This window comes from Dasypus novemcinctus, chromosome 18 (genome assembly GCF_030445035.2).
Source record: "Dasypus novemcinctus isolate mDasNov1 chromosome 18, mDasNov1.1.hap2, whole genome shotgun sequence".
Lineage (NCBI taxonomy): Eukaryota > Metazoa > Chordata > Mammalia > Cingulata > Dasypodidae > Dasypus > Dasypus novemcinctus.
In genome coordinates, this window is record NC_080690.1 from 21,284,265 (window position 1) to 21,297,588 (window position 13,324).

At 40.1% G+C, this 13,324-nt stretch overlaps 1 protein-coding gene across 6 annotated transcripts in view; it reads right to left on the minus strand.

The window, feature by feature from the left end:
• TANGO6 (transport and golgi organization 6 homolog) overlaps window positions 1-12,433 on the minus strand; it is a 279,753-nt gene extending 267,320 nt beyond the window's left edge. For 5 of the 6 annotated variants that reach the window (XR_011646283.1, XM_058279795.2, XM_058279793.2 and 2 more), the window contains exon 1: window positions 12,202-12,391. Coding sequence is in view for 5 of the 6 variants with exons in the window: in XM_058279795.2 (XP_058135778.1) it covers window positions 12,202-12,298 (97 nt within the window). In the remaining variant the exon portion in view is untranslated. Of the gene's footprint in view, window positions 1-12,201 lie in introns of all 6 variants that reach the window. The other variant, XM_058279794.2, reaches the window with a different exon arrangement.
• Window positions 12,434-13,324: the final 891 nt, after the last annotated feature.

The window sequence follows — 13,324 nt, forward strand, 5'->3', positions numbered from 1 at the left end:
GAAGAGGATTTGGCTCAACTGATAGAGCGTCCGGCTACCACATGGGAGGTCCAGGGTTCAAACCCAGGGCCTCCTGACCAATGCACAGTGCTGATGCACACAAGGAGTGCTGTGCCATGCAGGGGTGTCCCCCATGTAGGGGAGCCCCACGTGCAAGGAGTGCACCCCGTAAGGAGAACTGCCCAGCGCGAAAAAAGTGCAGCCTGCCCAGGAGTGGCACCATACACACGGAGAGCTGACGCAGCAAGATGAGGCAACAAAAAGAGATGCAGATTCCCCATGTTGCTCACAAGAATCCAAGCGGACACAGAAGAACACACAGCGAAGGGACACAGAGAGCAGACAATGGGGGAAAGGGGAAAGAAATAAATTGAAAAATAAATAAATAAATCTCTTTTTAAAATGTGGTACATATACACAAAATAATATTATTTGGCCATAAAGAATGAAGTTCTAAGATACACTGGAACATGAATGAACCTTGAAAATGTTATGCTGAGTGAAATGAGCAAGGCACACAAGGACACTGTATGATTTCACTTATATGAAATATCTAGAAATAGCAAATTCATAGAGGAGTGTGTGGGGCGCCACTCCTGGGCAGGCTGCACTTTTTTGTGCTGGGTGGCTCTCCTCATGGGGCGTACTCCTTGCACGTGGGGCTCCCCTATGCAGGGGACACCCCTGCGCGGCACGGCACTCCTTGTGCACATCAGCACTGTGTGTGGGCCAACTCATCACACAGGTCAGGAGGCCCGGGGTTTGAACCCTGGACCTCCCATGTGGTAGGTGGATGCTCTATCTGTTAAGCCAAATCCACTTCCCAATAAAGTTTTTTAAAATTCAGAAAAGTAAGAGTTTTGCAGTACTTCTCATGGACTGTTCTGACCTATCAACATGAGAATCAGATTCCTTTACCTAATATATCCCTATTAAGGAAATGGATGCTCTCATATAGCTTGTTGCCATTAAGCATTAAGATCACTAAGCAAAAAAAAAAAAAAAAAGTTCACTAAGCAACCTCTAAGCAGACACAAAGTGACTGATTTAAAAAAAAGGCTATTAGCTAAGTTTTTCAAAAGCTTCTTAATATGGTGGCTTTCATCACCAGTAGAGGTATTGGTGATGAAAATAAAGATCTACTTAAAAATAAATGAAGGGAAGCAGATGTGGCTCACATAATGAGGCCTCCGCCTACCATATGGGAGCACCCAGGTTCAATCCCTGGGACTTTCCGGTGAAAAAGAAGAGAAAGCGTGCCTGTGCAATGAGATGAGTGCCCATGCAAGTGCCCGCATGGTGAGCCAAGTACCCACGCGAGTGCCCATGTGGTGAGCCAGTGTCTGCGTGAGTGCCCTCACGGTAAGCCAGTGCCCATGCAAGTGCCCACAGGGGAGCCAAATGCCCACGTTGAGTGCCCGCACCGTGAGCGAATTCCCGCATGGTGAGCCAGTGGCCACACAACTGAGTCACGCAGCAAGATGATGATGCAACAAACAAGAGACAAAGGGAAGAGTCAAAATGAAGTGCAGCAGAGACCAGAAACTAAGGTGGCTCAATTGACAGGGAACCTCTCTCCCCATCAGAGGTCCCCAGGATCAAATCTCTCTGAATCCTAGATGAGAAAGATGAGAATGCAAAAAGAGAAATAGATACAGGGAAGCATATGAGGCTCAACTGAAAGAGCATCCACCTACCATATAGGAAGTCCAAGGATTCCACACCCAGGGTCTCCTGGCTCATGTGGTGAGCTGGCCCACGTGCAGTGCTGCTGCGCACAAGGAGTGCTGGCCCACACAGGGATGGCCCCATGTAAGGGTGCCTCCCGCATAAGGGTGCTCCCCGCACAAGGAGTGGCCCCTGTGCAAGGACAGCTGGCCCTGCGCAAAGAAAGCCACCCCGCGAAAAACGACAGCCTGCCCAGGAGTGACACCGCACACACAGAGAGCTGACACAGCAAGATGACGTAACAAAAAAGAGACAGATCCCCAGTGCTGCCTGATGAGAATATAAGCGACACACAGCGAATGGACACACACAGCGAATGGACACAGAGAACAGACAATGGGGGGAAAGCAGGGGAGGAGAAAAAAATAAATCCTTAAGATAAACATATAAATAAAGTTTATGAAACAGCAGTTCTCAAAGTGCGGTGTAGGGACCTCAGTTTGGGAATGAGGGGTTTCCCAAGATTCTTTCAGTTTGTCCACAAAGTCAAAACTATTTTCATGACAATATTAAAACATTATTTGCCTTTTATACTCTCATCTCATGAGTGTATCAAGTATGAAAAGTTCATTGATATAAGTCAGATTCCACATTGCAACTATTCCTGAAGGAAACACCTCTTGTTGAGTTTAGTATAAAATAATATACACAATTATTTGAAATGACCATTGAAATCTCTTCCTTTTTCCAACTATGTATCTGTGTGAGGCTAGATTTTCTTCATCTACTTCAACCAAAACAACATATAAGACTGAACAGAGAAGCATATGACAACTAAGCTTTCAATAAGCATGATGTGGGCTATGGGTGGCAGGCTCTTTGTCTCCAGAGGTAACCTAAGCTATCTGTAACTTGTGGGTGTGGGATGATGAAAGGTTGCAGTCCTGCCCTTGGCAAGCAGGAGACAGTTTAACAATGCAAGGTCTATAAACTTTAAGTATTCAGGGGAAATGCAAAGAAAATATGCTAAAAGCTTATCGAATGCCTGAGGTCCATGCTAAAAGCTTACTAAGATGTAGAAATATATGCTAATTCAAGCCTATTGAGAACTGAAACAAAAGGACCATTTGGCCTTTCCTCTCTATACTCAAGTAATTGAATGTCTCTCAAATTCTACAACATTTTTGGCGACCACAAAGGGACAACAAACGAAGGCCAGAGATGGTAGCATTTTGCTGCCCCTTCCAAATCCCCGAGGAAGCCAGGAGGACTCGGGTGAACCCCAAATCTGGGCGCCCCTGGATTAAATTTAATCCAGAAAAGATGTGGGCTCCACCAGAATCTTCCCGACAAAAATCGAGGGCAATGGAAGGTCTGAAGAGAAAGATTCTGGGAACAAAAAAGAACTCCGAACATGGAAGAAGGTTAAGACTCCCCGGGTGAGCACAGTCTGGAAGGCCCTAGCTTTAATTGCTAGGAAGGGGAGGCTGATCACCTCCCGAGAGAACCCTAGTAGCCCCAGAAGGTTGGGGGAAGCCGTTCTCTCTAGGCTTGGGAAAAGGAGAAAAACCGGGGAAAAGCCCTGGTGTTTTGGGTTTGTCTAACTGCATGTTAGAATCTGGTACTGGTCTTATATCCACTAAAGGAGTGGAGTCTCGATTTTAATAGGAAGGGCTGTTTATAGGTTCGAGTCCTAATGTCCTGGAGAAAAACCGGGAAAAAGCCCTGGTGTTTTGGGTTTGTCTAACTGCATGTTAGAATCTGGTACTAGTCTTATATCCACTAAAGGAGTGGAGTATTGATTTTAATAGGAAGGGCTGTTTATAGGTTCGAGTCCTAATGTCCTGGAGAAAAACCGGGAAAAAGCCCTGGTGTTTTGGGTTTGTCTAGTCTTATTATCCACTAAAGAAGTGGAGTCTTGATTTTAGTAAAAAGGGCTATTTATAGGTTCAAGTCCTAATGTCCTGGAAATTGGTCTAGATTAAGAAAAACAAAACTTGGTTACAGGAAAATGGATCGGCTTTTCTGGTGGAGCTTGGTCTGGGTGTAAAGTTTAAACAGTGGAAAAAGTCTAGCTGAAATCTTTTGTTATGGTGCTAAATTGTGAATGAATTCGCTTTATGCCAAATGTTAAGTGTTCTGAGGTTTGTGATGGCTGTGGGGGCAGCCATGGTGAAAATATATATAAACTTGTGGGTCAGATTAGTGACCTTTGTGCTTCTGTCTGTGTCAGCTCAATGCTAGTGTTGGAGTTGTGTCCTTATGTAAAGTAGAATTACAGCTGAGCTGGAGCCCTCCCTTGCCATTGGCAAGGGGCTGAAATGATTATGGGGCAAAACTGAGGAGTCTGGATGTTTGCGGAGTCTAGATGTTTGTGCATGCTCTGCTGTCTTGTCTCTGGTCTGGCCCTTTGCCGGAGCTTGGAGGCCATCTGTGTCCGCGCCATGCACCCAAGTTTGTTGGGGCTGCGCCAGTCAGGGTGGCTGGGTCCCCTGGAGAGTTGCTGAATTTGAGTAGGTTCTGTCTGCCCATTTTGGCCTGAAAGCTGGGAAGGGGGAAGTGGCTTGCCCCTTTCCAGTGAGTCCATACCTTCTATTTATAAGCTGCATTCCTGTTTGATTTCTGTGCACCCGACTGCCGTTAATGGGGTAAAAAGCAGAATCAGAATAAATGCAGTAAAGTTCCCTCCCTAGGGTGTCAAAGCCAAAATACCTTTGCATTATGCCCAGGTTCTTAGAAGGTATTCTAGTAACTTTAAGTAAGAGAATGTGTTCTGTGAAGGTAAAATTTGTCTTAAGAGTATAAATAATTATAAAAGTTTTACAAAGCATTGTTTAAATTAAGGTATTTAAATGGCTAATTGCAGAAGGTCATTATTTAACAAAAACTGAATTAATAATAATAATAATAAAAGGCAATTTTATAACAAACTTATTCGGCAGCCAGTCTCCTCTGCCAACTTGCTTCCAAAAAAACTGTTTCTGGTATTACATGCTACTAAGTATTTAAAGTGAAGAAAAGTTCATTATTTTAACAAGCTTGTTTAGTATTAATAGCAATTATATGTTGTAAAAAGTTTGCCTGGTAACTTAGTATGTGGGATATATGGAGTGTGTTTTTATTGTTAAGGAAATAGAAGATGATTTTGTCCTAAGATAAAATCATTGATTATTGGAAAGAGTAGAGTGTGGGACAGAACCTGAATGAATACTGAAAGTGTAGAAGGTTTGTGGAAGGAAAATTTTTATGATTAAAATTGAGTAAGATCAATATACAAAGAAAATCTTTTACAAAATAGCTTCTTGGGCTTTAACCTCATCATTTCCTCAGTGTTTGAAGAAGAGTCTTACCTCTTTTAAAAGAACATTTATGTTCTAGAAATCAAATCCTGAAAAATAGCTTTTTATTTCAAACTAACAGCAAGAGATTTATTCTTTTACTTTAAAGGAAAAATTGAAGTAATGGTTAAGTTCATTTAATATGTTATAAGTCGAATGAAAAGTATTTAAAGGTGTTATAAAATTAATAGGTTTTAAAAAAAATAATAAAAACTGTAACTAAGAGTTAAAATCATTTATAAATGCATTTATATTATAAAACAGTGGAAAGGTAATAACTGAAATTATAGCTGGGTGAATTTAGCTTTAAATTATTAAGCGTAAACTCTAAACTTTACCTTTCCTTAGTTTATGGTTACTTCAAGTCTAACCTCACCCCTTGCCTTTGCCTATGGTTATTTCATAATAGCTTCTGCCCCTATAGGCCAGAAAAGAGCTGGGACATCACTGTCTCCTGTCCTGGTATTAGTAACCCTTTCTCTCATGAATTCAAGTGTAAACTAAATAAATTGCTGCCTGATGGAATAAGGTTAAATAACCACTGGAGTTTTATTATCTCCAAAATCAAAAAGGGGGGTGGAGGGGGAGAAGTCTCCTGCCTTGACAGTCAGTGTTCCTAAGAGTGGCAATTCATGAGAGAAACCAGTCTGTCTCCCTGAGGCTTCAAATAGCCTCAGTAAATATATATAAAATTAATCTTGCTGCTTATCCAAAATTCTGCTAAATTCAAAGTAAAATATAAAGTTCTGAAACAAAAAAATAGTGCTAAAGCATTGAGAACATTTTGGTTACAATCCATTAAGAAAGAAAATTCTTGTGTAAAACTGCATAGTCATAGTATAAAACTGCACAGTCATAGTGCAACTTAAGAGTTTCAAGAGTCTTTGAAATGTTTTGCAGTCACACTTGTTTTGTAAGAATTAGAAGTTTAAAGTAACTAAAGTTATGTTGTTGTGTCAAACTATTCATGTCTGCCTATTTGCTCAAATTGTTGAGGTTAAATATGCAGTTATAAGTAATATATATTTCGGAACCCCAAATTAAGCTAAACAGTATATAAAATAATGCAAATTATAAATAATATCAATGAGTTTTGTTTCTGTGTCTAACTCTTTGTGTCTGCCCATTTGCTCAGTGTATGTCTTCATACATCGGGATAATAATATCAAATTAACAAATGAAAATTCTTAAAAGGGCTCTATTCAAATTGTTAATTAAATATGCAGTTATATATGTAAATAAATATTCTTAAAGCCCAAATTCAACTAAGCAGGATGAAAAAGTCATAGAAATCTGATTATAGAAACAATTGAGAAAGAGCCTCCTCTTTGCAAGAGCTTTAAAGGCAAGACTAGGTATAGCAGATTAAACCTATCTACTAGGCTAGGGAATTAAAAATCAGTTTGCCTGGTAATTTCCCAGTTTAAACCTTTTGTCAGCCATAAAATGTAAAAAACAAAGATTAGGTTAATTTTCACATAAGAAAAATGTTGATGTAACCTGGCGGCCTGCTGCCTCAGTCTCCCACTCCCGGGTTGGACAGCAGTGGAGGAGACCAGTTTAGGCCAGTCCTATGGGCAGGAGAAGGATGCCCAAGAAGGAGCTAAGTCGGTGCCATTTCAGCACTAAATTCTATTCCTTATTTGACAAAGGGGAGCAAGTAAAAACTAAAATGGTTGGAATGTGATAGAGGAAGCAGTTAAATCACAAACTTTTGCATGGGAAAGTTAAATCTCAGATAAGCTGTAACTTCTGAAGTATCCAATCTATGGAAAAACAGAGGAAGAGCTTGCATGCTAGGCTTAGGGGTATAAATTGTGTCATTTTTCTTTGTTCGGGGCACCAGCCATATCTGGCTCTGTGCCCCTTCTTGCAAGATTGAGAATAAATTCTTTTCTTCTCCACAATCTGGTGAGCCTTATTTTCTTCCAGAAGATTTCTTTCCAACAAAATAAAGGTAATTAGTGGCTCTATTAACAAATTTCAGTAAGTAAAGGAAAGTCCATAAAAACTATGGAAAGATCTTTCCTAGGTTATGATTTAAAAAAATTAAGTAATTGTGTAATGTGTTTTAAAATCTGGTAGTCAGTATGCTTTTAAATTATTAATTTTCATAACTTAAAGAAGTTTTTAGCTTCCTGTAAGGGAAAAAGAGAACATTCCTTGCATAAACTATTATGGTTTCAATTTTATTTAACTTGAGTGTAATCTCCCATAGTTAATTTATAAACTAAATTAACATTATATATACAAAATCTTTAGAGTAATGAAAATTGTAAGTTCACATTGGTGAAATTAGGCTAAAGGAAAAAGATTGTAGATATGCTCTCTTAAATAAATAGAGTAAATTTCTTTGGTAATTGTAATTTAATAAGTTTATTTAAACATGAGGTGTCTAGTCAATGTGGTTATAGTCAATTATAAGGAGGTTGTAAAACATCTGCCAAACTGAAAATGTTTAAATAGTTCTAGTTCTAGAAATCATTGTTAACTAAAACTTAGATTGGTATTGGTAGCAGAAATAACTTAATGATAATAAAACCTGTCTGAAGGCCACAGCAAAGTACATATTTAAGTAAATGGTAATAAAAAGTTACCTTGATTCTATTGGAAATCTTCTGTTTTCATTTTAACAATGAAAAATAATATTTTTCTTCTATTACTAAAGTACCTACTGTTATCTTCATAGTAAAATTGTGTAAGTGAACAGTCATTTGATATATGTGTTGCATTAAGTTGTTTAAAATATATATGAAAACAAGAAATAAACTTTAACATTGTCAAACTCTTGTGCATTCAAACCAGGCCTTGAATACATTACAGGTGGCCTCTCCATGTGAGTTATTGGCTAGGCTGGTCACTGACCCCTCAATTAAAAATATTTGCTATCAGCCTCTGGTTCTGCTCCTGAAGTCGATGGAAACTACGTTGCAGTTTCAAGCTCCTGCAGCAGCCAATAATGACTCGGTACAGCCAAGTGTACAATGGATATCGCCTCCAGACTGGCACTGTTCCATAGTGCCAGAGAGCACTATGCACCAGGCTAGTAGAATACTGGAAATTCTCTCTAAAATCAAAGATGCTGCGACTTGCTCACTGCGTTGAAGAACATGCTAAGTGGAGCCATGATACCAGGATACAGTAAGTGAAACTTAAACACAATTGGCATTATGGCCTGCTCTCATGGAGAGATAACATGTAAAGTATTACAAACCTGAAACTCAAAACTAATAATTGCAACTCTGAATCATTATGCATTAAGTAATACATTAGTTAATATTAAGTGCTGTACTTTTATCCTGTACTAAATATATGCCTAATAATTATAACGTTATCTTTTCTATTTTGGATCAAGTGCAGAAGTATATTAGACATGTTAAATTCCTGGTAAAATCATTTTCTAAACAGTTAAAAACATGTCTATAGAATAAGGTGGCAGTCTCAGTTAACTTCTATATTCTACTGTACTCTGCTGTGTAGCAAAGGTGAGGCTTGCTTGCTGATGGTAAGTCACCTATTAAACAAGTCAAAATTGCTAGAAATTGTACAATTAAAACCAAGGTGTAAAAAAAAAAACCAAAACCTTTATTCTATAGTTCTAATCACTCCCACAGGTGAAAACGAAGAGAATTTCCAACTTAGTGTTCTAATCCTGAGTGAAGCCAGTTGCCCAAGGAGTGCCAGTTCACCAGGAGCATCTAACAGAGCGAATGAGTGCCAATCACTGAACAGCTTGGAATGTGTCTTCATACAAAGCTAAGTGTCTGTTGCAATTTCTCTCTAAAGATGAATAACTTAAAAAAGAATATATATGCTGTTCCCACCAGCTTTGAAGGAGTGCCATCTTTACAGGCACCTAACCTTGTCTACCTCTGTAATCCAATGTATCCTCTTTTAAAAACGGGTATTCCAAATTTTTAATTAAGTTTGTTTCTTTCAGAGTAAACATCTTATTAACCATATGAAAACTTCATCCAACTTCGTACAGAATGCCAGATCCATCTTCCTCCAGTTAGAATAAATTAAGAGTTTTACACCTTATTAGGCAATGACTACAGCCCATGGCCAGCAGGAAGCAGTTACAGAAAAGAAATCTGTCTCCCTTCAGCACCCCTTTTAAATTAAAGGTGTAAACTCTTCAAGGGTAAAATAAAATTAATAGATGGATCTGGAACGTGACTGGAAATCCATGTGAGCACTGGTGGCCACAGAATAACTGCAGGAGGCCCCCGCCCCAGGATTCTGCTGTCCAAAATGAAAACTTCTAAACTCTTAAAAAAACAGTCCTGGATGCTACACTAAAGATTGATAAATAATCAATCAAAACAACAAACAGCCATCCACCTCATAGCTCCAACAATAATTATGCCAAAGCTTAGCAAGTTAAACTTTGGCAAAGGGGGTAAATGATGTGGGCTATGGGTGGCAGGCTCTTTGTCTCCAGAGGTAACCTAAGCTATCTGTAACTTGTGGGTGTGGGATGATGAAAGGTTGCAGTCCTGCCCTTGGCAAGCAGGAGACAGTTTAACAATGCAAGGTCTATAAACTTTAAGTATTCAGGGGAAATGCAAAGCAAATATGCTAAAAGCTTATCGAATGCCTGAGGTCCATGCTAAAAGCTTACTAAGATGTAGAAATATATGCTAATTCAAGCCTATTGAGAACTGAAACAAAAGGACCATTTGGCCTTTCCTCTCTATACTCAAGTAATTAAACTTCTCTCAAATTCTACAACAAGCACATTAAAGAGATTTGCAAAAATGTAATATAATGCCACTATTCCTAATAGTTTAGTTTGCAAAATATAGTTATTTTTTATTAAAAATGCCATGGTGTTAACATTTAATGGGTTTATTATTTTTAAATGAATATTTTAAAGATTTCTCTTAAAGTCTTACATTTTAATACAGTAATTATTTATACATATGACCCCCATAAACAAAAGCTCTTTGAAGCCCTCAACAATATATGAGTATAACAGTCCTGAAATCAAAGTTTAAGAACCACTGCCTTAAAATGTTTTTCAAATTTCACTCACTCACCATTGCCACAATTTTTACCATTCATCTGAATCCCAGCTATACTGTTATTTGCTTAACTATTTCTTTAAATTAACTGCACTCTGAAAAACTTAATAATAGCTAATAGATTATTCTAAGTGCTTTATGTATGTAAATTCAATCCTCACACCTCTGTGAGGTAAGGAATATTGTATTATTGTAATTTTCAGATGAAGAAACTAAGTTATTTGCCCAAGGCATAGTTTGTGAAGTGGCGCAGTTTGGCTCCTGAGCCCAAGCTCTTGATCACTACGCTATTCTACTCAGCCTCAAAATACTTCTCTACATACCACCTAAAACAATACCTATCACACTTCAGGAAATGCTGCCTTCCTAAACAGCATTATCTATTCTTCCCAATCATCAATTTAAACATCTAAGCTTTCTGACACTTAAAAGCAGACTTCACAATTTGTGTGGTACTTTATTAAGCTCAACATGCAAAACAATACAGCATTCCAGATTAAGTATGACACAGATTCATTATGCACAAATTGTTGGGATTTTCGGTCCTGTCTCTGCACCCTCTCCTCCACTCCCATGTTTTTCAAAGTTGAAGACAGAGTTCAGTGAATCAATATTCACTATGAAGGCTATTTTTCAAGAATACTCTTGCTGAAATGGTCTCCATTTTTTACAAACACTTCACTAAAATTGACAGATCTCTCGAATTCTGCTTAACACAATTCATAACAACCAAATCTGGAGGTAGAGATATTATTCCTTTCGCCCCATGGTTGAGAAGTGAAATGGAAGGCAGAGTAAGAGAAAATGTTTAGTGCAGCACAACTTTTGATGGCTCAGAAATGAAAAACCATTGGTAGCCCTCCTTTCTATGAAAATCCCACCTACCCTCCATTTCTCTTCCTCCCTGCAGCCTTGACAGCCCCTCCCCTTGGTGACCTCTTCTCTATCCAATTGCTATCTGCAGCATCCATTCAGCTCTTATGCAATCATGCCACAGCGGATACTTTCTGTTCTATATGTAGTACCAAACAGATAAGATGCGTGAGAGCACAAGCTGTTATACTTTTTTACATCCTCAAGAGCACCGACAGCAGAACGCTAAATACAACTGACTCACATATACTTTTTTACATCCTCAAGAGCACCGACAGCAGAACGCTAAATACAACTGACTCACATATACTTTTTTAAGTCCTCAAGAGCACCGACAGCAGAACGCTAAATACAACTGACTCACATATACTTTTTTACGTCCTCAAGAGCACCGACAGCAGAACGCTAAATACAACTGACTCACTGTAAATGTGACCTTAAGGGTAGTCAATTTAAAGATGGATCAAGAAAGTGTAATCCTTTGGATATAAGAGACATCTGAGTACTCACTATGTCCTGGCATTTTTAATTCCCTCACTAACTGATATGGAAAGGAAAAAAGGCAGATTCACACAATTTAAAATGCACTACATGTGCAAAATAGTATTTTACCACACTTTTTTTTTCCAAATAGGAATGGTTGAATTCTTGTTAATTAAATAAGTACGTCCACGCAACTCCACCACATACTCCTGAAGAGATTTAGGCAAGGGCTTCTATAAGTGAAGTGTATGTGCTTTGGCTAGCTGATTACTTCCAAGGCTTTTTGCTTATTTAATTTGTTCCTGAAATACTCTCCCCAAACTCAGCTCAAATACCACTGCTTCTTTGGTGCCTTCTTCTGGACTCCTTGGCATTTTGTACAAATTCCAAGTGTCCACATTAGACCCTGCGCCCTCGAGAGGTTGGGGACCTCATTTTACTCATCATAAGCGCCCTCCCTCTCTGAACCTCAGTTTCCACAGTCCCTTCCCAAGAGGGCTGCACTGAGGAATGAATGAAATAATGTATCCGAGGCGCTTAGAGCACCGTGCCTAGCACAAGAGACGCAATCTTCCGTATTCAACGGATCCCAACCCCTCTTCGAGCTTGGTTTCCTCAAGGGTAAAATGAGGCAGTACAGACAAAGCCCCAAACCCAGGACCCCAAGGTGGGCGGGGGACAGCCTCAGGGTAGGACAGGAGGGTCCCGAGGAGGGCCTGAAGGGAGCACGCTGCGGCGGGCAGAGCAGCCCTGGAAGTCTGTCAGCCCCGAGAATCCCGGGTCCAGCCCGGCACCGAGATGCCTCCTCTCACCTCCCGGGCTCAGCAGCAGCTTCAACGCCTCCAAAATCAACTCCAAACTACACGTCTCCGGGACGCCGCTGCCCGTGGCCTGTCCCGCGGCCGCCATGACTGGAGTGGAACCAGCCGCTTACGAGTCCCTCACGTGCCTCAGCAGCACCGCGCCGTCGCCATGTTGAAAGTGGCAAGAGTGCGCCTGGTCACTCCAGGGAGCCCGGCCCGCGGCGTGGGGCGGAGCCGGCTCGGTCGGGCAACGCCCCCTTCTCAAAAGACAAATTTTGTCCCGCCCACCTTTGCACCTCTGAAAAGAAATCATGGCGTAGCACAACGTACTTACCCAAACAATTTCAGAAACTCAGTATGATTACCTAACTGCTATATAAAGAGGAAGGAAAAGTAATTTATCATTTAAAAATTATGTATTTCAGTATGAAGACAGGTACCAAAACACTGGAAGACAGAGAGATGCTTGCACCTATTTATAATGAGTAAGTTTGTATAAGTCAAACAGTATTCAATTGAATTGCCCTGACATTTCTTTATAAGCGACATTTTGAAGTCAAGGACAAAATAGGACATTTAAATAGAGAAACCCATTGTGAATGTAATAGCTGCAAACGTTGCGATTGGTGATATTTTCTGAAATGGTCTAGGAAAACTCCCTTAAAAGTTCGATACTTGTTACATACATTTACACGGCAGTTGCATTCCTGGAAAATTCAACGTATATTTAAAAATGTGTGTTATATGTAAATCAGATCGGCTTTTTTTTTTAAGAGTCTATTTTTTATATATTTCTCTCCCCTCCCCCCCCACCCCAGTTGTGTGCTCTGAGTGTCCATTTGCTGTGTGTTCTTCTGTGACCGCTTGCATTCTTGTCAGCGGCACCAGGAATCTGAGTTTCTTTTTATTGCGTCATCTTGTTGTGTCAGCTCTCAGTGTATGCAGCGCCATTCCTGGTCAGGCTACACTTTGTTTCACGCTGGGCGGCTCTCCTTCCGGGGGCGCACTCTTTGCGCATGGGGCTCCCCTACGCGGGGGGCACTCCTTGCGCGCATCAGCACTGTGCATGGCCCAGCTCCACGCGGGTCAAGGAGGCCCAGGGTTTGAACCATGGACCTCCCATGTGGTAGAC